The following is a 22,957-nucleotide window of genomic DNA, read 5'->3' as shown; positions in this document are numbered from 1 at the left end:
TCCCCCACAGGATAAATATTTGTCTAGTCATTTTATAATTTAAAAAAAATCGTTTATCATTTATTAAATAAAGAAAAAAAGCATATTAAAAAAGAGAAAAAAATATAATAGAAACAAGAAAAAAAGAATATTAAAAATGGAGAAAAAATTATTAAAAAAGAAAAAAAAGAAAAAAAAAGAAAAAAGAATATTAAAAAAAAATTTAAATATAAGTATGAAATAAATAATTCGAAAATTTTATGTGAATTAATTTTCGAATCACTTCTCTTAATTGCATCTATAAATTATTTAAAGTTTTGTAACAGGGTTTATCAGAATTATTAGAATATAATTTCCCTGAAGGCAAATTTATTTACAGAAACGTAGAATGGGAAGTTCTGACTCAGGGGCCTTATTAATGTAGTAAAACAAACATACAATTGTATTGTATTAGGGAAAAAATCTATTTCAACGAAAAACAAATACTTTTTTTCTCTGAATAAAATAAAAAATAAAATAAATGATTATAACTAGAAAATTATTTAAAATAAACTTAATTGAAAAAATATTTACATTCTTTTTAAAGAAATTGAACAATAATAATGTAAAATAAAATATATGATAAAAAATTACTGTAAGTATAAATAAATATAATATTTAATTAAATATTATTTGTTTAAACGTTATATTTAATTTAATTGTAACAACAATTCAGCATAATTCATTTTCTTGATTTATTATTGTTATTTTCAATATTTGAAGAGTATTGATGTACGATAGGATTTATTCTTTATTATAAAAGAAAATTATTTATTATAAAATAAAATAAATTAATAAATAATTAAAAAATAATATCTAATAATAAAAAAATATAAATGGTGATTCAATAAAAAATAAAATTAATAATTGTAATAATAATATTAATAATAATAAAAATAGTAGCAATAATACAATAAAAAAATATTTGTTATAATAATAATAATAATAATAATAATAATAATAATAAAAATAACAATAAAGAAAATATTGTAGAAAATTTCTGGAGTTGACAGTTTTTCTATGAGACGAAAAAAGAATTTTGAAAAATTATCTTTCAAGTGCAATAATTCATCAGAGACGAGACAACAGCTTGCAGAGAATCATCAAAAAAGAATATGAATTTAAATCTACTGATTATTACGCAATTATTATGACTTGTGACAGAATTTTTTTTTCGCACTCAAGTTTTTACAACTATTGTATTTAAAATTTTCTGTTGTATAATTTATAACCATATGATTTAATGTTCATAAATTATATTTTTTTTTCTAAATAAATTTTACTGCATTTATTTTTAACACTGGTTTTAGAATTTTTTTTTATTTTCCTGATAATAAATTTGTTTTTTCAATTAGGAAATAAATTTCCAAATACTGCATTAGTAGTTTATTTAAAAACAATTAGATTGTGAATTGTGTTTGATAAGTGGAAAAGGACATATCTAGTCAGACAGAATTAACATATAGTAAGGGAGAAAAAAAATTAATATGTCAAATACTGTTGAGATTTGAATAAATAATTTTCCTACGTTTTGAATAAATATTTTCTTTTGTTTTAAATTTTTAAATAAGAATTTTTGTTTCTTAGTAGAAATCGAGAGTGTTTGTCAGACGGAATTCATACTTTGAGTGGAGAAAGCTAAATAGTAAGAGTCTTTTTTCAAATAGTTTAAATAAATATACCTATACTTATTTAATAGAAATAATATCACTTCTGGAAAATTTATTTTTTGGGTTTCAAGTGGAACGAGACAGTTTTAGTCAGACACAATTTATCTTTCAATTAAAAAACTTTGATAAATAAAAAAAAAATCTTATCTAACTTTTTGAAAACTTGAAACATTTTAAAGTTTTCTACGCTCAGTTATAAAATTATTATTCAATTATTATTTCGGTTATAAAAAAGTTTTATTTAGGAGAAAATTCAGTTTTTCGTACTTTAAGTAGAAAACGATATTAATAGTCAGACGAAAATTTTTTTGAAGTTGAAAAAAGCCAAAGTATTTTTCTAAACGATTCTTACTGGCTACTTTCAATTATATTTGTATTATATTTTGTTTTTAACATCCGAAGTGAAAAAAGTACGTCTCCTTCAGACGGAATTTACATTTAAGTAGAAAAAGTCAGAAAGTCAGACACACTTATTTTTATAAAGACGATTTGCATATTACTATTATTCTTTGCATTTAAAAACCTTCTTCTTCTGGGTTACATAAGTGGAAAAAGTTTATCTTAGTCAGACGGAATTTACCTTCAATTTAACAATGCTACAAAATGCTTATTTCCTCTTAATTTAAATTAAGAGCTACAATTCTTTTCTAAGAAGGCTCAATTTTTTTCTTTAAAGTGAAAAAAGTGTTTTTTAGTCAGACATAATTAAGTTGCAACTTGCAAGTAAGAAGGAAGATAAAAAGTCAGATATCTTTTATTGAAAAAATTTTTGTATGTACTTTAGTAATTTTAGAAAAAAAAAATTTAGAAAATAATTTATTGTTTATATGGCAAGATTTTAGCACGAGACTTTGGATAAAAGAAGTTAATTTTAATGATTTTTTATAATAATAATAAGTATCATTAATATTAGTGTTATTATTATCATTATTGTTACTGACATTAATAAATATTTATTGCTTTATTTATATTTATTTATACTTTTTTAATAATATTTTTATACTTTTTTTTATTTTAATATTTTTTTTATTCTTTTTTTTTAATATTTTTTTTGCCTAATTTTTTTCCCCATAAATTTGACAAAATTTTGAATATAGAAAAAAAGGCAATTACGTATTTTAAAATAAGTGCAAATAAATATAAATCTCTTTCTCTGAACAAATATAAACTGTTTATTTTACATCTGTGATGAAAAAGCATGCATTATGTAAATAGAATGTAACTCGGGTTTATTCAGTTAATATGTAAGCAGGCACGAACCTATTTAATATAAATCTATTAAAAGATACTTTATTTCGCATTTAAGTGTAAATAAACCAGTAGCACACGTGAAATATATTTCTAATTTTGATTCATCTATTAGATAATTTAATTACACGAATACTTGGTTTATGCACTACATATATATTTATATTACACCATAAACATACATGCGGATATAAATTATATTTGAAAGTGTAAATTTTTTTTCCTATTCTGCCTTCATTAATGGAGCATCAACGATAAATAATTATTGAAAACCACTCCTTGTAATAAAAAAAAATAAAATAATTAAGGAAAATTTAACCGAAAAAAACATATTAATTCGCACTCAAATTGAGAAGGTAAATTGTAAATTTTTTTTTTTGCCGACATTAAAAATGCTTACGATGTACTTTTTTGCTAAGAGAAAGTTATCAAACTAGAATAGAATCAAACTATACTTAGAATCATGAAAATTTATAAAAATTTAGAAATAGTTTCTGAAAACATAAGTGAACTTTATAAGTGCAAATAAAATTCATATGTAAATATATTTTTCCTTTTTTATTTCCAATATTTAATTAAATTTAAAAATATTATTGAAATTTGAAGTTTACAATCACTCAGAGTCAAAGGTTGACTCGGAGTGATGGTTAACTTCAATTTTGAATTATTTCAAAAAGAAAATTAATTCTATAATATAATTAATTCTATAATATAAACCACACTAAAAAAAATTTAATTGATTCAAATAACCGATTAATTGACTATTATCAATTAAATATTTACTAGAATCAAATAATATTTATTGGACTCAATTAAATGGTATTTGAACCAACAATTTCAGTATTTGAAGCAAATACCATTTAATTGACTCGAATAAATATTATTTGATTTAATTAAATATTTAATTGATAATAGTCAATTAATCGGTTATTTGAATCAAATAAATTTTTTTTTCAGTCCACTAATGTGTAAGTATTTATTGAATCTTACCTAAAATAACTAATAAAAATTCATTTTGGTTTTAATTAAACAAAAACTTTTTGAAATTAATCAACTTTAAAATCATTATTTTATATTATATTTATTTATTTAATAACATAACGGGACATGCCCTTTTGTACATTACGTACTCCCTAATTCTAAAAGTTACATTTGTAACATATAAAAACAGATACAATATGAAGGTTGGCGCTTCAAAAGTTTAAGTTCGGTATAGATGTAAACACCGTTGTAGTGTAATAATGAAAATAAAGTAATATAATTAGACATTTTTGTTTTTCCACTGAGTCCATTAGAAAGTTAGTTATTGTATAGTGAATCTTACAGTTTAATAGAAGAATATCAAAATAATATTAATAAATGACAAATTTGTATCTCTATTCGAATTAATTTTAAACAATTAGTAAAAATTATATGAAAAATAAAATTAAAAATATTGTAAATTAAAAATATTAAATAATTAATAATAGTAATAATAATTAATAATAATTAATATTAAAATATTAATAATTAAAATTAAAAATATTATAAGAATATTGTTACTGTAACTTCTTAAAAATTATTTTCATATTGTATTATTAAATAATATTTAAACTAAAATTTATTTTCATATCAATTTTTATTAGAAAATTCTACGAGAATTTAATTATTTAAATACAAAAGTAAATTATTTATAGAATAATTGAATGTTTTTTAAAATTTAATCCTTATAAGGAATTTTATTAACAAATTTTTAAATAATTGAATTGTTTTCACGAATTTTAATAAAATTTTTTAGAATAGTTACATTTTTCAAGGAATTTGATTAAAATTGCATTAAAAATAATTGAAATTCTGCAATAAGTTTTATTATTTCCAAAAATAATTAAATTATTGAGAAGAAACTTATAAAAAATTTGTAAATATTTGAATTCCTTTCAAATTTTTATTGTTCATTAAAATAATTAAATGTTTGCGTAGAATTTTATTAAAATTGTTTTTAAATAATTGAATTCTTTTAGGTAATTTTATTAAAATAGTAGATATTAAAAATCATTGAAATGAGGGAAATTGTTGAAAATAATTGATTTTTGACAAGAAACGTATTAAAAATTTTTGAAAATAATTGTATTTTAAAGAAGAATTGTTTTATTTAAAGAGATAATAATTGGGATTTTGTCGAGATTTTTTTGTAAATTTTGAACATAATTGAATTTTGAGATAAGAATTTTACTACATTTAAAAAAAATTGAATTTTTGCAATCATTTGTAAGTTTTTCAAAATTCAATTTTTGTAATTGAAATTCTGCGATAAATTTTGTTATTTATGAAAATAATTGAATTCTTACAACGAATTTTATTAAACAAATTTTTAAAGGTTTGTTTTATTTTATTTGTCAAAATAATTGAATTACGGAGAAAAAAATATTATTAATCATGAAAATAATTAATTTCTCGTGAAGAATTTTATTCAAATTTTTCAAAATAAATAAATTTTCGAGAAAAATTGTATTATTTATAAAGATAATTGAATTTTGGAGAAAAATTATATTATTTATAAAGATAATTGAATTTTTGATGTGAATATTTTTTAAATTTAAACTTTTGATCATAATTGAATTTCTGCGATGTATTTTATTATTTTTAAAAAGAATTGAATTCTTGTAAAGGATTTTATGAAAATTTCTTAAATAATTGAATTGCTGTGAAGAATTATATTTTTAAGAAAATAATTTAATTCTTTCGTAGATTATTACAAATATTTTTGACAATAATTGTATACCTAGAAAGAATGTTATATTTTACGATAATAATTTTATTCTACGACCAATTTTATTATAATTTTTAAAATTTATAAATCATATTATCAATATTTGGTTTAAATAATTGAATTCATAAGAAAAATGTTATTGTTTATAAAAATAATTGATTTTTAGCGAAGAATTTTATTAAATTTTTTTTTAAATAATTGAATTCCCACAAAAAATTGTATTATTTGTGAAAATAATTGAATTCTTAAGAAGAATTGTATTAAAAATAATTGAATTGTATAGCGAAATTTTATTAAAATTTTAGAATTTTGTCAAAATTTTGTTTAAATAATAGAATTCTTTTGTAAAATTTTTTTTTAAAATATTAGATATTAAAAATAATTGAAATGAGGAACATTTTTTAAGATAATTGAAATTTTTACAAGAATTTTATTAAATTTTTTGAAAATAATTGAATTTTTAAGAAGAATTTTATTATGTATAAAGATAATTGAAATGTAGACAAGAGTTTTAAAAAATTTTTGAACATAATTGAATTTATGCGAAGAAGTTCATTACTTTTGAAAATAATTGAATTTCTATAATCAGTTGTTCTTAGAATTTCTATTTAAATTTATTGAAAATTGATATTTTCTAAAATTTCAAATTGAAACCTTGAAGTTCATCTATTTATGAAAATTGTAAACGCAACTCTTTTAAAAAGAAATTTTTGTCAGAAATAGACAAACTTGAAGGTTTTGTATTAGAATTCGTGGTAATTTTATAGTTTATGAGTCAAACAAAAAAGATACAAAAATTCAGAATTTTCTTACGAATTATAAAAATTTAATTTTTTTCAGTACTTTTAATAAAAATTTTTATAAATGTAGAAATAGGTACAAGTAACTGAAAATAAAAAATAAATACAAAATTGCATTTATAAAAAAATCGAATAGATAAAAATTTTATTTCTACCTTCATTTGAATAATAATTTAATTACCTTTGTCATAAGATATATTTTTTTTTGCAGTAAGTCTATGTTTTTATTATTATTATTCTTACTTCCCAGTCTTTAATTATTTATTTCGGTTGTACTGTGTAATAATGGATTCTAAAATTGCATTTAGAAATGTCACGAGTCACATAAAATTGGTAAAACCACTGAGCGTAACAGTAAACCATAAGAGTCATTATTAAAGTTGTTGGTAACGTGAGAGAAGAAAGTTCATTTTGTGTGTGTATAGGTGCAAAAACAGCTTCCAGTATATATATACTGAAAAGCTTTCAAACTGAAATGACATATAGAGAGGAGACCCATCATTTCCTTGAGTCTAGGTCAAATATATACACACAAGTTTCGAATGTCCTTTTCTTTATATTCGCCTCATACATTAAATAAATACCATAAAAATTGTTCTTTCCTCAAAAATTTAGAAAAATATAATCGAAAATTAACATATATGTTAATAAATTTTAACTATTTTTATTTTTATCTGTTATTGCTGGTATTTTTTTATTCCGTTTATTTAGTAATATTACTATTCTTGAAATTGAGAAAGAAAAAAAAACAAAAAAAAGAATTCTTAAAAAAATTTTATGAAGGTTTTTTTAGTAAACTTTATATGAATTGGTAAAACTGTAAATGTAAATGTAAATGTAAATGGAAATGTAAATGTAAGTTTTGAGTAAATTTTTTATTCGTTATTTTTTACTTAGAATTTGTAAATTTCTTTAGGGAAAATATAACATTACCAAGAAGTGTGTGGAAATAAAAGTTAAAAACTGGTATGTACAAAGTGGTAGTATGCCAAAATAAGTAGTCTGTGTTATATAATAAACTTTCAATGATTTCATGATTATGTCATGTCCTGGGTATAGCATAAAATGAAATGAAAATCAATCATCTTCAATCATAATTTTCACTTATCATTGAATCGTTTAGAAGTCACCAGAAGGAAAATTGATGGATTGAAGACTGAATTTAATTAAGCTAATCGTCAAATAGCAGAATTTTTACGAAAGTAATTAATTAACACTATTTGCATTACTTTTATTAACAATTTTAAATTAAAAAATAAATTTTTTTAATATTATTAATTATATTTTTCTTTGGATTACAATCTTATTTAAATAAATTTTTATCTTATTTACTATCACTCGGATTTGCTTGAAACAATTAAAACTTATTACTCGGAGGTTTTTGGGGTCATTTTGAAATATTAAAATCATATTCGTAACCAAAAATTTAAAAAAATCCCAAAGTAACAAGTTTTAGGGAAATTTGATTAATTTTTATTATTTTACTTTTATTATTATTTCTATTTTAATTTCAAGTATTATTTTTAAAAAAAATTTTTATTTTTATTATTACTTTTATTATTTACTATATAACTGCTTATCTAAAATATTGTAATAAATTCTCTTTTTATATCTTCTGTTTTAATTAAAAAAAAACTTTTACTCGATTTTATTTAAAGGAAGAAATTTAAAAATTATTTCACATCAACCTTTTATTATTTATTAAAAAGCAATAAATGAGAATGCATTAAAGCAAATTAATATGTTCCTTGTTTACATATATGGAGGAAATGAATTCCCATAAGTAACAAAAAATTAGAATTTTATTATACTTTCACAAAATAAATTCAATTTTCTATGGAGAGAAATTTAGAATAAATGAACCATATATATTATAGAAATAGAAATAAAAAATTTTTTTTCTGAATTTATTGTAAAATATCTGTTAAAGCATTAATATATAGAGAAAATGGGAATTCTTTCAATTCAGGATTCAACTGAATAAACAAAAAAATTAATAAATATATTTATAAGTTTATAAATTTATTCTTTTTCTACTAAAATTAGAATTAAATTTTTAAACTATAAGCGTTTTTTTATTAGATTTCTTCGAACTGTTAATTAAAATATTAAAATCTGAATAAATAAATAATATGTTTGGGGGCGATGATAAAATTAAAAAAAGGAAAAATAATTTGTTAGAGTATGAATGAAATCCGATCCTGATGTTAAATAATATATACACAATATGCCTATGTAACTGATCACCTACGCTATTACATATTCAGCAATAAAAAACAATATCTCACGTCTCGTCAATGAGATAACAATAATTGTGCACAAGAGTTTACGTCGTACACACTTTATAGAAAGGCCATTAAACCCTACCTCGCAACTTTCTCATAGGCTGAATTACAAATACAAAATGGTTTTACCACAAGATTTGACCAATTTCATCAACAGTTTTATGTGTATTGCTCGTCAGTGAGGATCAGTATAAAGATCACATAAAACTAGTGGTTACATTTTTTGCCTCGTGCAGTGTTTTTTTGGTGAAGAAAAATAGAACTCAACTTGACTTTCAACATCAAAAAAATTGAAGTTGAAAAATAAAAGAGAAAAAGGAAGAAGAAAAGGAAGAGCGAAACTCACAGAGAAAAAAGAATTGTTAATATATAACTAACAAATTTTGTTTGATTACAATATTTTGAGGTAAAAAAATTTTTTGTTACCTCAACAGAGTTATTGTTATTAGAAAAAATTTGAATTGTTAGGACAAAAAAATAAATTTGTTAGTTCTATATTAACAATCCTTTTGTTAATGTAAAAATCCTTTTTCTCCGTGCTGATAGAAGAAAGAAAAAAAGAAGAGAAGAGAAAATAAAAAACAGGTAAAAAGAAGAAAAAGAAAAAAAATAAGAAGAAAAGGAAAGAAGAAGAAGAAGAAAAAAAGAATAGACAGAAAATAAAATAAAGAGGAAAGAAAAAATAAAAAAACAAAGTAAGAAAAGAAAATAAGAAAGCATAAAAAGGGGAAAGAGAAGAAAAAAACGAAACAAAAGAAGGAAAAGGAGAAAAAAGAAAAATAAGAAAAGAAAAAAAAGAAAACATAAAAAGGGAAAAATAAAAAAGAAACAGAAGAAGGAAAAGGTGAAAAAAGAAAAGTAGGAAAAGAAAAAAGAGAAAATTAAAAAAAGGAGGACGAAAAAGGAAAAAAAGAAAAAAAGTAAGAAAAGAAAAAATAAAAACGAAAGAAAGGTCGGAAAAGGAGAAAAAAGGAAAGTAAGAAAAGCAAAGAAGAAGAAGAAAAAATAAAGAAGGTAAAAAGAAGAAAAAAGGAAGAAAAAGAAAAAGAGAAGAAGGAAGAAAAGAAGAACAAGAACGAAAAGATGAAGAAAAAATAGAAAAACAAACAAGAATTCGACTCAAAAAGCCAGTGGTGCATTAACCCAAACTTCTCATCAAGGATAACAAGCTTTAATTCCTGAAAAAAACTGCCTGAATAAAGGAAAAGAAGACGAAACAAAAACAAAAGTAAAACAAAATAAAAAATGCATAAAAGAGAAAATAGATATCGCCCTAAGAATTTTGTTGATAATATTCAAGTCTCGTGCACGCACAAGTTTTGTTATTAAATTCGCAAAAATGCGTGTAGAAACCGGTTGACTTGGTGCTTCGTTTGCTGACAGTAAAAATCTCCGCTGCCAACTCTTGTTGAAGAAGATCAAGAGAAGTTCCGACAGTTCCCTGACGGCAGCTTTTGCTGAAGGGCGGCTTACACGCATATAGTATATAAATTTTCTTGTGAGAACAGATTTTTCTTATTGATAAAATTTTTGCCCAACGACAGTTCAATTCTCAAAAGAATATTTCTCCGCGACTGCATTTTTTTTTCTCTTATTAATTAAAATCCTTGTTATTCTTTAAAACAAAATTCAAATTTTTAAAAGTAACACTCTATAAAATAACGGAATCTAAACTCGATCGGAACCATTAGTGGATCAGTAGATAATAAATTCACAGTTTAATTAAATTGGTATTAAAAAAATTTTATATTTCAAATATATTTATGAATAATAAAAGTTCTTTTTATACTCAATTATTTTAATATTTTAAACTATTAAACTATTAATTAATTATATAATTAATTAATTATTATTCTTAGTATCATTATTTTTATTATTATTGATTAATTTATAATTATTGATCTACTATTGGTTCCGATTGAGTATAGATGATGTTACCTTAAAAAAATCCTTTTTTTTAAATAATTCAATATTTTTTCTATTTAGTAATATTTGAATTAATTATTTTTCATCGTTTTCCTCTCCTTCTCGATATTTAACAATTTTTGAAAACATTTTTTTACTCAATTTTATACCTATTATTGTTCTTATGTATTTTTTTTGTTATTTAGACCGTGACAAAAAAAAAGTGCTACGAAAGAAACTGCATTTTTCCGCGTTGTTAATTTGAATGTAGAGGCATTCTTCTTTTTTTTAGTGTAGATAACAGAAATGCAAGTAAGGAACACAACAGAAAAAAATTCTTTATATTACTTCCTCATAGAGGAAGTATTTTCGATTCTATTTCATTTTCATAATATAAAAATTATATCATCAAAACTATTTTGCTTTTTTAATTTTTATTTTTTACTGTTATTAATGTTATTATACACTCATTTGAATATATGTTTATAATTATTGCTTGTTAATTATTCTCTGCATATAGTCAAAGAAAAATTTTCTCTTCTAAATTAGTGAATTTAGTTTTAAAATAAAATTAATATCATTGTAATTATTTAACCCATAAATGTATAAAAATGCTTCTTCTAATTACATAATTAACAAGTAATTAAATTTTTAAAATGCATAAATGCAAAAATATTAAATGAATTTAATGAACTAGTGAAAATATAAATTTTCGCTTTTTCTATTTGAAAAGAAAATAATTTTACCCATTTTACTATAACATTATTAACAAAGTGTTTCTTTCAAAGCGATAAAAATCTTATAAAAACAAAGTTTGCAAACCGGTTTTTCACCGCTTTATTTGCGACTACTAGAGTCATCTAACAAACTCTCAAGAAACTCTTATCTCTTTTAAACCATCAAGAGGATAATTAAGTGTATATAATAGTTCGAAAATCAAAATTAATGATACTTATTAAAAAGTTAATTTTTATTAAGAACGTGAAAATTATTACAAAAGTAAAACGTTATTAATAACTTTTGCATAAACTTACAAAAAGTGTTTTTAATTTTTAAAACTTGCGTTTTTCTTAAAGAATAATTATTATTTATTATTTTTATCTAATTAATAATAATTTATCGAGTAATTTATTTATAATAGCTGATTGATAGTATTTTATTACTATTAGTAATAAATAGTAATTTATTAATAGTTGCAAATTAATAACAATTTATTTTCAATATATATTAACAGTAATATATTTTTGTTCGTAATTTTATTGAGAAAAGTCGAAAAGTTCCTAAATTCTACGACATAAATTGTAGAATTTTAGAAAAATTACAAATGATTGCAGAAATTAAATTATTTACAAAAGTAATAATATTCTTCGCAGACATTCAATCATGATCAAAAACTTTGTAAAATTCTCATCAAAATTTTTATTATCATTAGAAATAATTAAATTCTTCTCCAAAATTCAATGATTTTCAAGAATTTTAATAAAATTTTTAGAAAAATTTCAATTATTTTTAAAAACTTTCCTCAATTTAATGATTTTCAATATTTAACTATTTTTAAAAAATTGCTCAAAAGAATTCAACCTTTAATTATTATTTTTATAAAATACTAAAAATTTCGCAAGAATTAAATTATTTACAAATTTTTTATAAATTTCTTCGCAACAATTCAATTATTTTCATAAATGATAAAATTTTTACGCAGGGATTCAATTATTTTTGTAAATAATAAAAATCTTTTTAGAAATACAATTATTTTCATAAATAATAAAACTCATTGCAGAATTTCAATTATTTTTAATACAATTTTAATCGAATTCGTCAAAAAATGTAATTATTCTTAATTTTTATGAGAATTTATTTTGAAGAAATAAGCAATTATTCAATAAATTGTTTCATTTTGTATGTAAATAATTGAATGCTAGTAGATTTTTCTGATAAAAGTTAATTTAAAAATAAATTTTAGTTAAAATTTTCGATTATAATTGAATTTCAAAAGCATTATAGCTTGAATTTTTAGAAATAATTGAATTTTGAAAAGGTTTCAAATTAAAATGTTTGAAAATCTAAATCTTTCATATTTTTAACTGTGGAATTAATTCTTTTGAGAAAGTTTAATTGCGGATTTTTTTTTAAAATTATTTCTTTATTTTCTAATATATATATATATATTTAACTGAAGAATTTATGAATAATTGAAATTTTGTAAAATTGAATTGTATACAAATGAATTTTGAAAATTCTCAAAGAACTTTTTCAATAATTATTAAAAATAATGCATTTATAGAAGAATTTTAGTTGAAAGCACGAAAAAAAATTTAATTTTGGAAAAGTTAAAAATTATTGCAGAAATTCAATTATTTTCAAGAGTAATGATAATCTTCGCAAAAATTAAATATTTTTCAAAAGTAATAAAATTGTTATTAGGAATTCAATTATTTTCACGAATAATAAAACTTATCGCAGAATTTCAATTATTTTTAATATAATTTTAATCGAATTCCTCGAAAAATGTAATTATTCCTAAAAATTTTATTGAAATTGGTGAAAAGAATTCAGTTATTTTAAAAAAATTTTGATAAAATTCTTTATGAGAATTAAATTTCAAGAAACATTTAATTATTCAATAAATTATTTATTTTTGTATTTAAATAATTGAATTCTAATAGAATTTTCTAATAAAAATTGATTAAAAAAGGAATTTCAGTAAAAATTTTAGATAATAATTGAATATTAAATTCAATACAGCGTGAATTTTTAGAAATAATTGAATTTCGAAATTAATTTTTTTGAAAAAGTTTAATTGAATTTTTTTGTATTATTTTAAGTTTTTATTTTCTAATATATATTTAATTGAAGAATTTACGAATAATTGAAATTTCATAAAATTGAATATTGTAAAGAAATGGATATGAAAATTGACAAAGAACTTTTTCGAAAATTATTAAAAATAAAAGTAAAATTGTAGTTAAAAATTTTTGTACATAATAATTGAATTGAAATAATGAAAATAATTTTGAAGAAGTATAATATAAAATAATGATTTTATTACTTGGTCAATTTTAATTATTATAAAATTTGAAGAAATGATCACCCAGAGTCGAAGACTCGGAGTTATCGATATCTTCATGTTTTATAGTTATGAAAAATTTAATTTGTAATTTTAAGTAAAATTATTTGACTCGGACTGCTTATATTTTTGTCAGTAATAATTGGTCCGTAATTGTTCATTTTTTGTTCGTAAATTCCGTATTTTTAAATACCTTCACAGGTTCGAGCTCTGCTAATTAAAAATAATTTTTTATTATTAGCTACTTAAGAATAGTTTACTACTAATATAGTTATTAATTGTAATTTATTTTTATTAGTTATTTTTTAGTAATTTATTATTGTTTACTATTAATAGTCGCTAAAGCTCTGACAAGCGTTCAGTAAATAGAAATCGTCACAAACGGAGAAATAGTTTTGGAATTTTATAGTCACGACTTTTTCAGAAACAAAGGAATGATAAAGAGGAGAATTTTTTTTAACACCATTCGCATTTTAATCAGAGAATTCAAGTTTTATGAGGAATCTAGGATAACACACTAGTCATGTTACTTGTGGTAAGTCAAAACAAATTGCATTTCAATTATAATGTTTTCACGTTTATTTTTAGAGCCTAAGTAGAAAAAAACTCGTTTTAAACCACTCTTTTATCATTAACAATAGGAATAATTCTCACTTACTACATTTCAGTGACTTTGTCATTTAACTCTATACATAATTAACAATAGTCTGCGCTCAAAATTGGAAATAAATAAAGAAACCTCTTAAATTATTTGTATAAAAAAATTAATTAAGTATAAATAAATTTTTTAAATATTTAGTTTCACATGATAGAAAAACTTAAAATTTTATTTATTTATTAAATTCATTATTTTATTTTCTTTACAATTTACAAGTTTTTTTGTACTGAAGAAATAAATTTTTAGTCTTTTTCAAAATGATTCATTTTCAATTTTTCCTCTTCTTTATGTTTCTTTTTGAATTATGAATAAATGCGGAAAAAAAATTTTAACTTCAATGAAAAAGACGTAATTTTTAACTTGAATAAAAAAAACGCAATTGTAATTTAAAATAAAAAAAAAGATCTTAAATCAAATTCGAAAAGTCACTAATTTGTTAAAGTCAATTTTTATTGCTGGCTTATTATTTGTTTGTTGTTTGTTTATTATTTGTTTGTTAAACGACAAAAAAACGACCAAACTAAAATTTTAGTTTTTTCTCCAATTTTTTTCTTTTGAACATTTTTATAAATTTTTTTACATTTTTTCTCCATTTTGATGATATTTCTGCGTCATAATGGAATAAATCTTTTGACTTTAATGCATTCAACATACTTATTCTATATGTTCCCTCATTTTTATTGCATCTTTAACATTATTTTTTTTCCTCCTTAATAGGAATAAAGGTATATATGTATATAGGAAATACTGTTAAAAGTATATGTTGTGAAACAAACATACAATAGCGATTGAGCCTGCTGGCATCTTTTACATGAGATATTCAATGTACAGTCTTTCTTTTTTCATAGGAAGTGAACCTATTGTCCTTTTGAAAGAATGGGTCGTTTACTGAAAGTCTCTCACTTTTATTATTTATAACAGAGGAAACTTTACAAGAATATTCATAATAAAAAAAAATATATGATGCAGAAAAGAAGTAAAATGGAAATACATAATAATAAACTATAATACAATGTATAATTATTAATTATAAATTATTTAAACATAATAATATTATTATTAGTTATTAATTTTGATATGCTTCAATTTTTAAAAAATGTACTATTCCTCAGAAGTCGGTAATATTTGTAATATCTGTCAGTCAGATTCTTCTCTAAATTTTTAATGTCTGAAAAAATTCATAGCGAAATAAATTTATAATAATTTAATCAAATATCAATTTTACAAAATTGAAAATGGCGGATCCAATATGTCGGACAAAAATCGCATTACTTTAGAATATTCTGATAATAATGTCTTTTTAAATAACTTAAATTTTGAAGAACTATCATAAAATTATTACTTATAAATTATTTAATAAACAATTTTACTACAAAATTTGAAAATTAATTGGATTTCAAAAGATATGTGTTTACTTCTTCGCATTTATTTAATTCTGTTCAAAAATTTAAAAAAATTCTCGAAAATTCTCATTAAAATTTAAATTATCTTTATAAATAATAAAATTCTTCTGCAAAATTCAATTATTTTCAAAAAATTTAATAAAATTCTTGACAAAATTTCAATTATTTTCAAAAATTTTCCTTATTTTTAATTATTTATAATATCAACGATTCTAATAAAATTTTTCAAAAGAATTCAATTATTTAAACAAAATATTAATAAAAATTACACAGGAATTCAAATACTTATCAATTTTTTATAAATTTCTTCGCACCAATTCAATTATTTTTCATTTTTTTAATGAAGTTTCTCGAAATGTTGACAAATTCTTTACCAAATTTAGTTAATAAAAATGCAATTTTAATAAAATTTTCCTATATATAATTCAATTATTTTCAATACACTTCTTCCTAAAAATTCAACAATTATTTTCTGAGTTATTTTTAATAAGTCAAAACTTAAATTATTTTTATGATTAATAAAATCCTTCTTCGAAATTCAATTATTTTCAAAAATTTTAATAAAATTCTTGGCAAAACTTCAATTATTGTTGAAAGTAATAAAATTATAAAATTATCTTAATAAATCACAAAACTTATCGTAGAATTTCAATTATTTTTTGTATAATTTTAAATAAAATGATAAAAAATTGCATTTATTCCTAAAAATTTTTTTTAGATTCGCCGAAAGAATTTAATTATTTTAAAAAAATTTTGATAAAATTCTTCATAAAAATCCAATTATTTAATAAATTATTTATTTTTGTATTTAAATAAATGAATTCTCGAATAATTTACTAATAAAACATGATTATAAAATTAATTTCACTTAAAATTTAAAATTATAAATGAATAGGATTAAAAGTATTATAGCGTGATTTTTTAGAAATAATTGAATTTTGAAAAGGGTTCAAATTAAAATCTTTGAAAAATTTGCATATAGAAAAATAATAGGTACACTGAAAATAATAATAAAAATAAAATAAGAATAAAAAAAAATAATAATAGAAATAATAATAAAGATAATAATAAATTATAATAGAATAAATTAATACCCTTTTTTGATTAATAGTGTATTTGTTAATATTATATGTCCTCAGTAATTGCACACATTACAATGAATTTAAATAATAATAAATTTCAATTTTTTTTAATATCTGAATTTTTTATTTCGCACAAGAAATAAATAAATCCTTTTTAAAAATTTACATAATTGAACTCGCGATCATTTTTACGCAATCAATTTCTTTATTTCTCGCAATAAAATCGCGTAACGATAATTTATTGAAGGTAGAATATTGATTTTAAAGGTTTTCATTACTCGCGAAAGGGAGAAAGAAATGGATGAAACGTGTTTTGTTTGTTTGATTTTGTATAACTACACACTTGAAATCGTATAATGTTTCGCGCACGAAAATACAATTTAAAATAGATTTTAAAATAAATTCCTCGTATTTCAGTCGAAATTCTCGATATTAATAATATTTTCGAATTCAAAATGGAAATTTTTTTCTATAAATTATTTAAATTATACAATACGGAAGAAAAAAACTTCACACCTAAAGCAACTATAGTTAAAAATCTCACTTAGCAAAATTTAGTAATTTCAATTAATACACTTTCGATATTTTAGAGAAACTTATCCCTATTTCAAACTTGGTTGAAGTTGAAAATTGTTTCTCCGTGTTTATAATATTATTAAAAAAAAAATCTAAATTTTTTTTGTTGGAATTTGCAGTCTTTGGTTAAATTTTTTTTTCCAATTTTGTGAAGGAAAAAAATTAATCATATGCATAATTAATTTTCCACAAAAGTTGAAAATAAATCTAATGCAATAATATTAAAGTTAAAATAAATTCTTAATAAGAAAAAAAGAATTTATAGCTATATACTATTAATAATTTAATACCCTGTAGATATTAATTTTCCAATTTGAATATCTATCTTAAAGGAAAAAAATTTCTATGAATCATAATATAAAGCGTTCTCTGGTTACCATAAAGTCACTCTCCGACTCTTATTTTATTTATGAGACTATTCACTTCCTTTCATATTATTCATATATAGTTGCAAATATTAGCATTCGCGCATAATTTTTTTTCCGCTTACATTTCAATTTTTTCGGAGTTTCGTTTATCAAATAATCTATATTGATTCCTCTCTTTCTCTCTCTAGTGATATTATAGAATTTATTTTCAATTATATATAGATTTGAAAGAAGAGAAAAAAAATTTGAAGAAAATAAATTAATAAAAAATTTTATATTTTATAATATTAAAAATTATGAAAAAAAATGAAATAAAAATTTTCTAATATCAAAAATAATAGGTAAAAATAAAAATAAAATTTATTAGAATTTACGTACAGAGGTAAAAAGCAACTGTTACATGTAAATAAGGTATTTAGAATGATTTCAGGCACATAATCGTATCTAATGGTATAACTATGAATTATGAGAATCATAAATTAAATTGATTTCGAGACACTATAGAATACTATATCTCTCCACTGGATTCTATCTCTCTGTCTCTCTCTTTCTCTGAATATACATATATAGTATCCTATTTGGAAATTCGTGGAATTTCTCTGCGATTTCCTGGAATTTTCAATAGCATTCATTTCAAATTTCTGGAGTAAGAGAAAAAAGTATACTTTTTACGATAATACAAATTCAGTGAATAATAAATGTAATAAGAATACCTGAAGAGAAATATTATATTTTAGAAAATATTCTGAATGTAAAAGATTTATTTCATGATACTTATTAATAATGGATATTTGTTTATAAAATATTATCATTTAATATAAAATATTTAAAAATAAAAATAATATAGTTGAAAAGACAAAAAAAATTGGTAAATATAAAATAAAAATAATATGAATAGAAAAAAAGTTTAATAAAAAAAGATAAACATATTTTTTCATAAAAAATAAAAACGTTTAGTAATTATTAATTAATATAAAAAATTGTGTATAGCACACAAATAAAACTTACCTTTTCTCTATGGTAAAAAATTATGTCCGAAAAACAGAAAACAAAAAAAAGTAAAATAAAAGAAAATGGGAAAAAGCTAAAAAAAAGGAAAATAAAAAAAAATGAAAAAAAGGAAAATAAAAGAAGAACAGAACAAAGTAAGCAAAAATGCAAAAAAAAAAGAAACAAAATGTTTTTTGAAAATCCAAAAAAGTATAGGATAATGTTTTTTAATACGCCATTCGTTGTTTATTCTTTATTCTCTCCACCGGTGGATTAAAATTGAACTTTTTGTTGAACTTTAGATAGAGAGAGAAAAAGTTGATTTTATACTTGAAAAGCTTTTTTGACCCACTTCCCCCACCCACTTTTTCCCCTTGGGTTCATTTCCTATTTCCAATTTTTTTTTGCACCTATTTCCTTGATTTCCATTTCAAATTCTTCTTTCATTTCCGACTGTTTTCCGTATTTCTCACTTCCCATTCTTTCGCCGATATAATAAAGCACGTGGGGGACAAAAACTTTGTATATGTATGTAAATATAAATAAACAAATAAATAAACCCATCTGGAAAGATTTAAATATAAATGTTTAAATTAAAATAAATAAAAAGAAAAACAAAATTAAATATTTAGAATATTTATAAGTTTTTTTAATACATATTTACTAATTTTAATTAGTGTCTAACTTTTTCCTTTTGAATTAGTAATGTTAAAATTTCAGGATTTTAATTATTTAGATAAATAATAAAATTCTTCACAAAAATTCAATTATTTTCATAAATAAAAAAATTTCTAAAAATAATTTCAATTATTCTATAAAATTTTTAAAACAATTATTCCAAGAAATACAACATTATTTTTAACAATTTTGATAAAATTCTAGTTACAAAAATTTAATTATTTTTTTTAATATACATAATTCCAATTAAATTACTCTCGATTAATTTAATTATTTTCATAAATTTTAAATATCAAGTTTATCTACTTTCGATTCACAGTCATTGAAATGAGCAACTCAAAAACAGGACAATTTTGTTCAAGGCAACCATTTAAATTTTTATATCACAATTTTTTTATTGGATTTTCCATTTCTTTGGACTTTTTGACCAGGACAAAAAAACCAAAAAATAAGTTAAAGTGAAACCACTTTTTTTTACTCTTTTGGATTTTATGGTTTGGATTTTTTGTTTTGGACTTCTTGTCGCGAATACCGTAGAAATTACTCTTTACTAGTAAAATTTACTATAAATTAGTATAAAGTACTATTTATTAGTAAAATTTACTAATTCAAAAGCAAAAAGTTGGGCACTAATTCAAGTTTGTAAATATTATTACTAATCAAGATTCGCCGTCAAGTAAAAAGTAAAATGATCTGAACAGATTTTTATCTTAGACAAACGTAGAACCTGAACTTCTAAACGGATATGTAAAATATTCCAGAAAATTATTAATTGGGTTAAAATCTCAATACCGTCAACCGGGGCTATTTTGTGCACCAAATAGCTTTTTTTGACTCAAAGATTTATTAAAATTCAGAATTAAAAGAATAAAGAAAATCAACTCTTGATATATGTTGTGGACATCCTTCTGAAGGTTTCCTATAAATTTGGCAAAGAAAAAAAATTTTTTGTCTTAGTTGTAAGTCATTGAAAGTTGTGCACACAATAGTTCCCAAGATGGGGTTATTTTGTTCATCAAACTTTATCTTTCTATAATGTTGCGTAAACTTTTTTTTTAATCGTTTCTGCTTTATTAAATCTTTTGTGTATATATTTGAGAGTAAATTAAAAAAAGAATGACTTAGTAAAATTTTGTTTTGTAGATATTATACAAAAAAATGTAAAATAAAACACTAAGATTTTGCTCAAAAATCTGGATTTACTAAAAATTAACAATCTTTTTTTAAATTGTATATTACGCAGATATTAAATAACATTTTTTTCTCTTTTAATATATATTTTATAATAATATATTAATATAATTATAAATTGATCGTTTAAACACTTATAAGGGTGATTCTCCGCGTAGTGCACAATTCAATGTCCCTCGTATTTTTTAAGAAATTAGTTGCACATATTGCAATGAATTCAAGGAGAAAAACTAATTTCTGTGTTTACAAACAAAAGCCAATAGTCGCGTTTACATTTAAAAATTTATAATTTAGCTTTAAAAGCTGTTTTAAGGTGCTAAAACGTCATAGTATGGCCTGTCCCCAGTACGATGTATATAAAAAAAAAATTTATTTTTAATAAAATACAGTAATTAATCTAAAACCTATTCGTAGTTTCGTATTGCTTATGTTCCTAGAATTGTGAAAAACAAAAAACTTGCGAAAAAAATTTATTTAAAAAATTTTTTTTTATGTTAATTCTTGTCCCTTGTTTTCGCGTCATGGTCTGGCCTTTTTATAAAATTGTATTATTTACATAAAAATCAAATCGAAACTTTACTCAATATTAGTAAAACGCAACAACAAACTCTCCTAAGTAAATCAATAAGAGAGAAACTAATTTGAAAATTAATTGTTTTGTTTTTTATTTTTAGACATTAAAAGCACTAAACTTGCATAGGGGAGGGTACACCTATATTTTTAACTATATTAAAGAAATAATTTAAATATTCAACAAAATTATTTTTAAAGTAATTTTTTTGTGAGGAATTCAATGGTCATAAAATAAAATCGTTCAAAAAATATTTTGCCCCTTTTTGAATTTTTATTTTTCTTAAAAACTGGTGGATTTTGAAATCCATAGATAATTTTGTAGAAGATATGTTTTTGAATCCCCAAACAAATTTGCAAATAAAGAAATTGATTTTTATTATTTTTATAGTATTTTTGTTTGTTATTGAAAAAAAATCTCTGTTTTTAGGCTGAAAATGCTAAAAAATACAAGTATTCTTCATTTTTCTAAAATGAAAATTCTTTTTTTTTTTTAACTAATTTCAGATCACATTTTATCCTAACTTTTTTTTGTATTTTTTTATGTATAAAAATTATGATCTGAAATTAGTTAAAAAAAATAAAGATAAACAATTATTGAAATGTAAGTTTACCAAGTAAAATTTATAACTAAAGTTTAAATATTAATTAATTTTATTAATTTTACTAATTACATGTCCGCATTGAGTCAATATTTTCCGTTTTATTTTGAATTGTAACAAATATGAAATTTAATTTCATGATTAAAATAAGCAAAAAATTAAATCTAATTATTCGACTAAAAAATTTATATTTAAGGCAATTTGGAAATATTGACTCAATCCGGACTTGTAATTATTAATATATTAACAAAATCAATCAATATTAAAACTTTAGTTATAAATTTTACTTCGTAAACTTATATTTCAATAATTGTTTGGACGATTACAAAAATTTTTACTTGGCGAAACTTTTTGCATCAAAAAGATGTTTTTGTTGGTATTCAAATTTAGAGAAAAGATAAATAAATAAATATACAAAGAACTATATGTATATATGTAGAGTGACTGACTCATCGACACCTGGAAAGACCAGTCAGTGGGTGATCCTAGTTTATCGTTATAAGTGAAAGCATCAAGCCACGGATGCAACAGGGTGACCCTGACCAGGTTTCCTAACTCACGAGAGTGTTGAATATATCTGTCTATATATATAACGTTCATATCCATGTGGTGCATTCCCGCAATATTCTCCAACAAGCTTCCTAAATCCTTTTTACTCTCTCTCTCTCTCTTTCTCTCTCTAAATATACATATACATCTTTCTACCCGGCTTCATAACGAATCAAGGATTATGCAAATGCAAGTGCATTTATGTTTTGCTGCATTATAAAATTATTACACGTTTCCTCGTATTTTCTCCCTTCACAATTTTTTCAAAATAAAAAAAAACAATTAAAAAAAAGTCAAAAAGAAAAAAAATTCAAAAAAAAATTTAATATACATATAAGTTGAAATAAAATAATTAATAACACAGTTTTTCTGTAGATATCAAATTGAGACAAAAAACAAATCAAAATGTTCCTTCGCAACACTTTTGATTTGTTTTTTGTCTCAATTTAATATATGTTGCTTCGCAACACTTTTGATTCGTTTTTTGTCTCAATTTGATATCTGCAGAAAAACTATATGAAAATAAAAAAACACTTTTAAATAAACAA

The 22,957-nt window shown here is 21.1% G+C and overlaps 1 protein-coding gene across 6 annotated transcripts in view; it reads left to right on the top strand.

Annotated features, from left to right (window-relative positions):
• The window catches only part of LOC122501078 (alpha-tocopherol transfer protein-like), a 69,396-nt gene that overhangs the window by 22,451 nt on the left and 23,988 nt on the right, over window positions 1-22,957 (top strand). The window contains exons 1-3 of one of the 6 annotated variants that reach the window (XM_043610331.1): window positions 9,816-10,252; window positions 10,882-10,987; window positions 14,167-14,277. The exons of 1 other annotated variant lie outside the window; for it this stretch is intronic. In XM_043610331.1, coding sequence (XP_043466266.1) covers window positions 14,266-14,277 — 12 coding nt within the window. In that variant the 5' untranslated portion in view covers window positions 9,816-10,252; window positions 10,882-10,987; window positions 14,167-14,265. Of the gene's footprint in view, window positions 1-9,815; window positions 10,269-10,386; window positions 10,414-10,881; window positions 10,988-14,166; window positions 14,278-22,957 lie in introns of those variants that run through there. 4 more of the 6 variants (XM_043610330.1, XM_043610333.1, XM_043610332.1 and 1 more) reach the window with 4 other exon arrangements.

Source organism: Leptopilina heterotoma, unplaced genomic scaffold, assembly GCF_015476425.1.
Source record: "Leptopilina heterotoma isolate Lh14 unplaced genomic scaffold, ASM1547642v1 Lhet_199, whole genome shotgun sequence".
Classification (NCBI taxonomy): Eukaryota; Metazoa; Arthropoda; class Insecta; order Hymenoptera; family Figitidae; genus Leptopilina; species Leptopilina heterotoma.
Note: the sequence above shows the minus strand (reverse complement) of the source record. Positions and strands in the feature narration are given on the sequence as shown.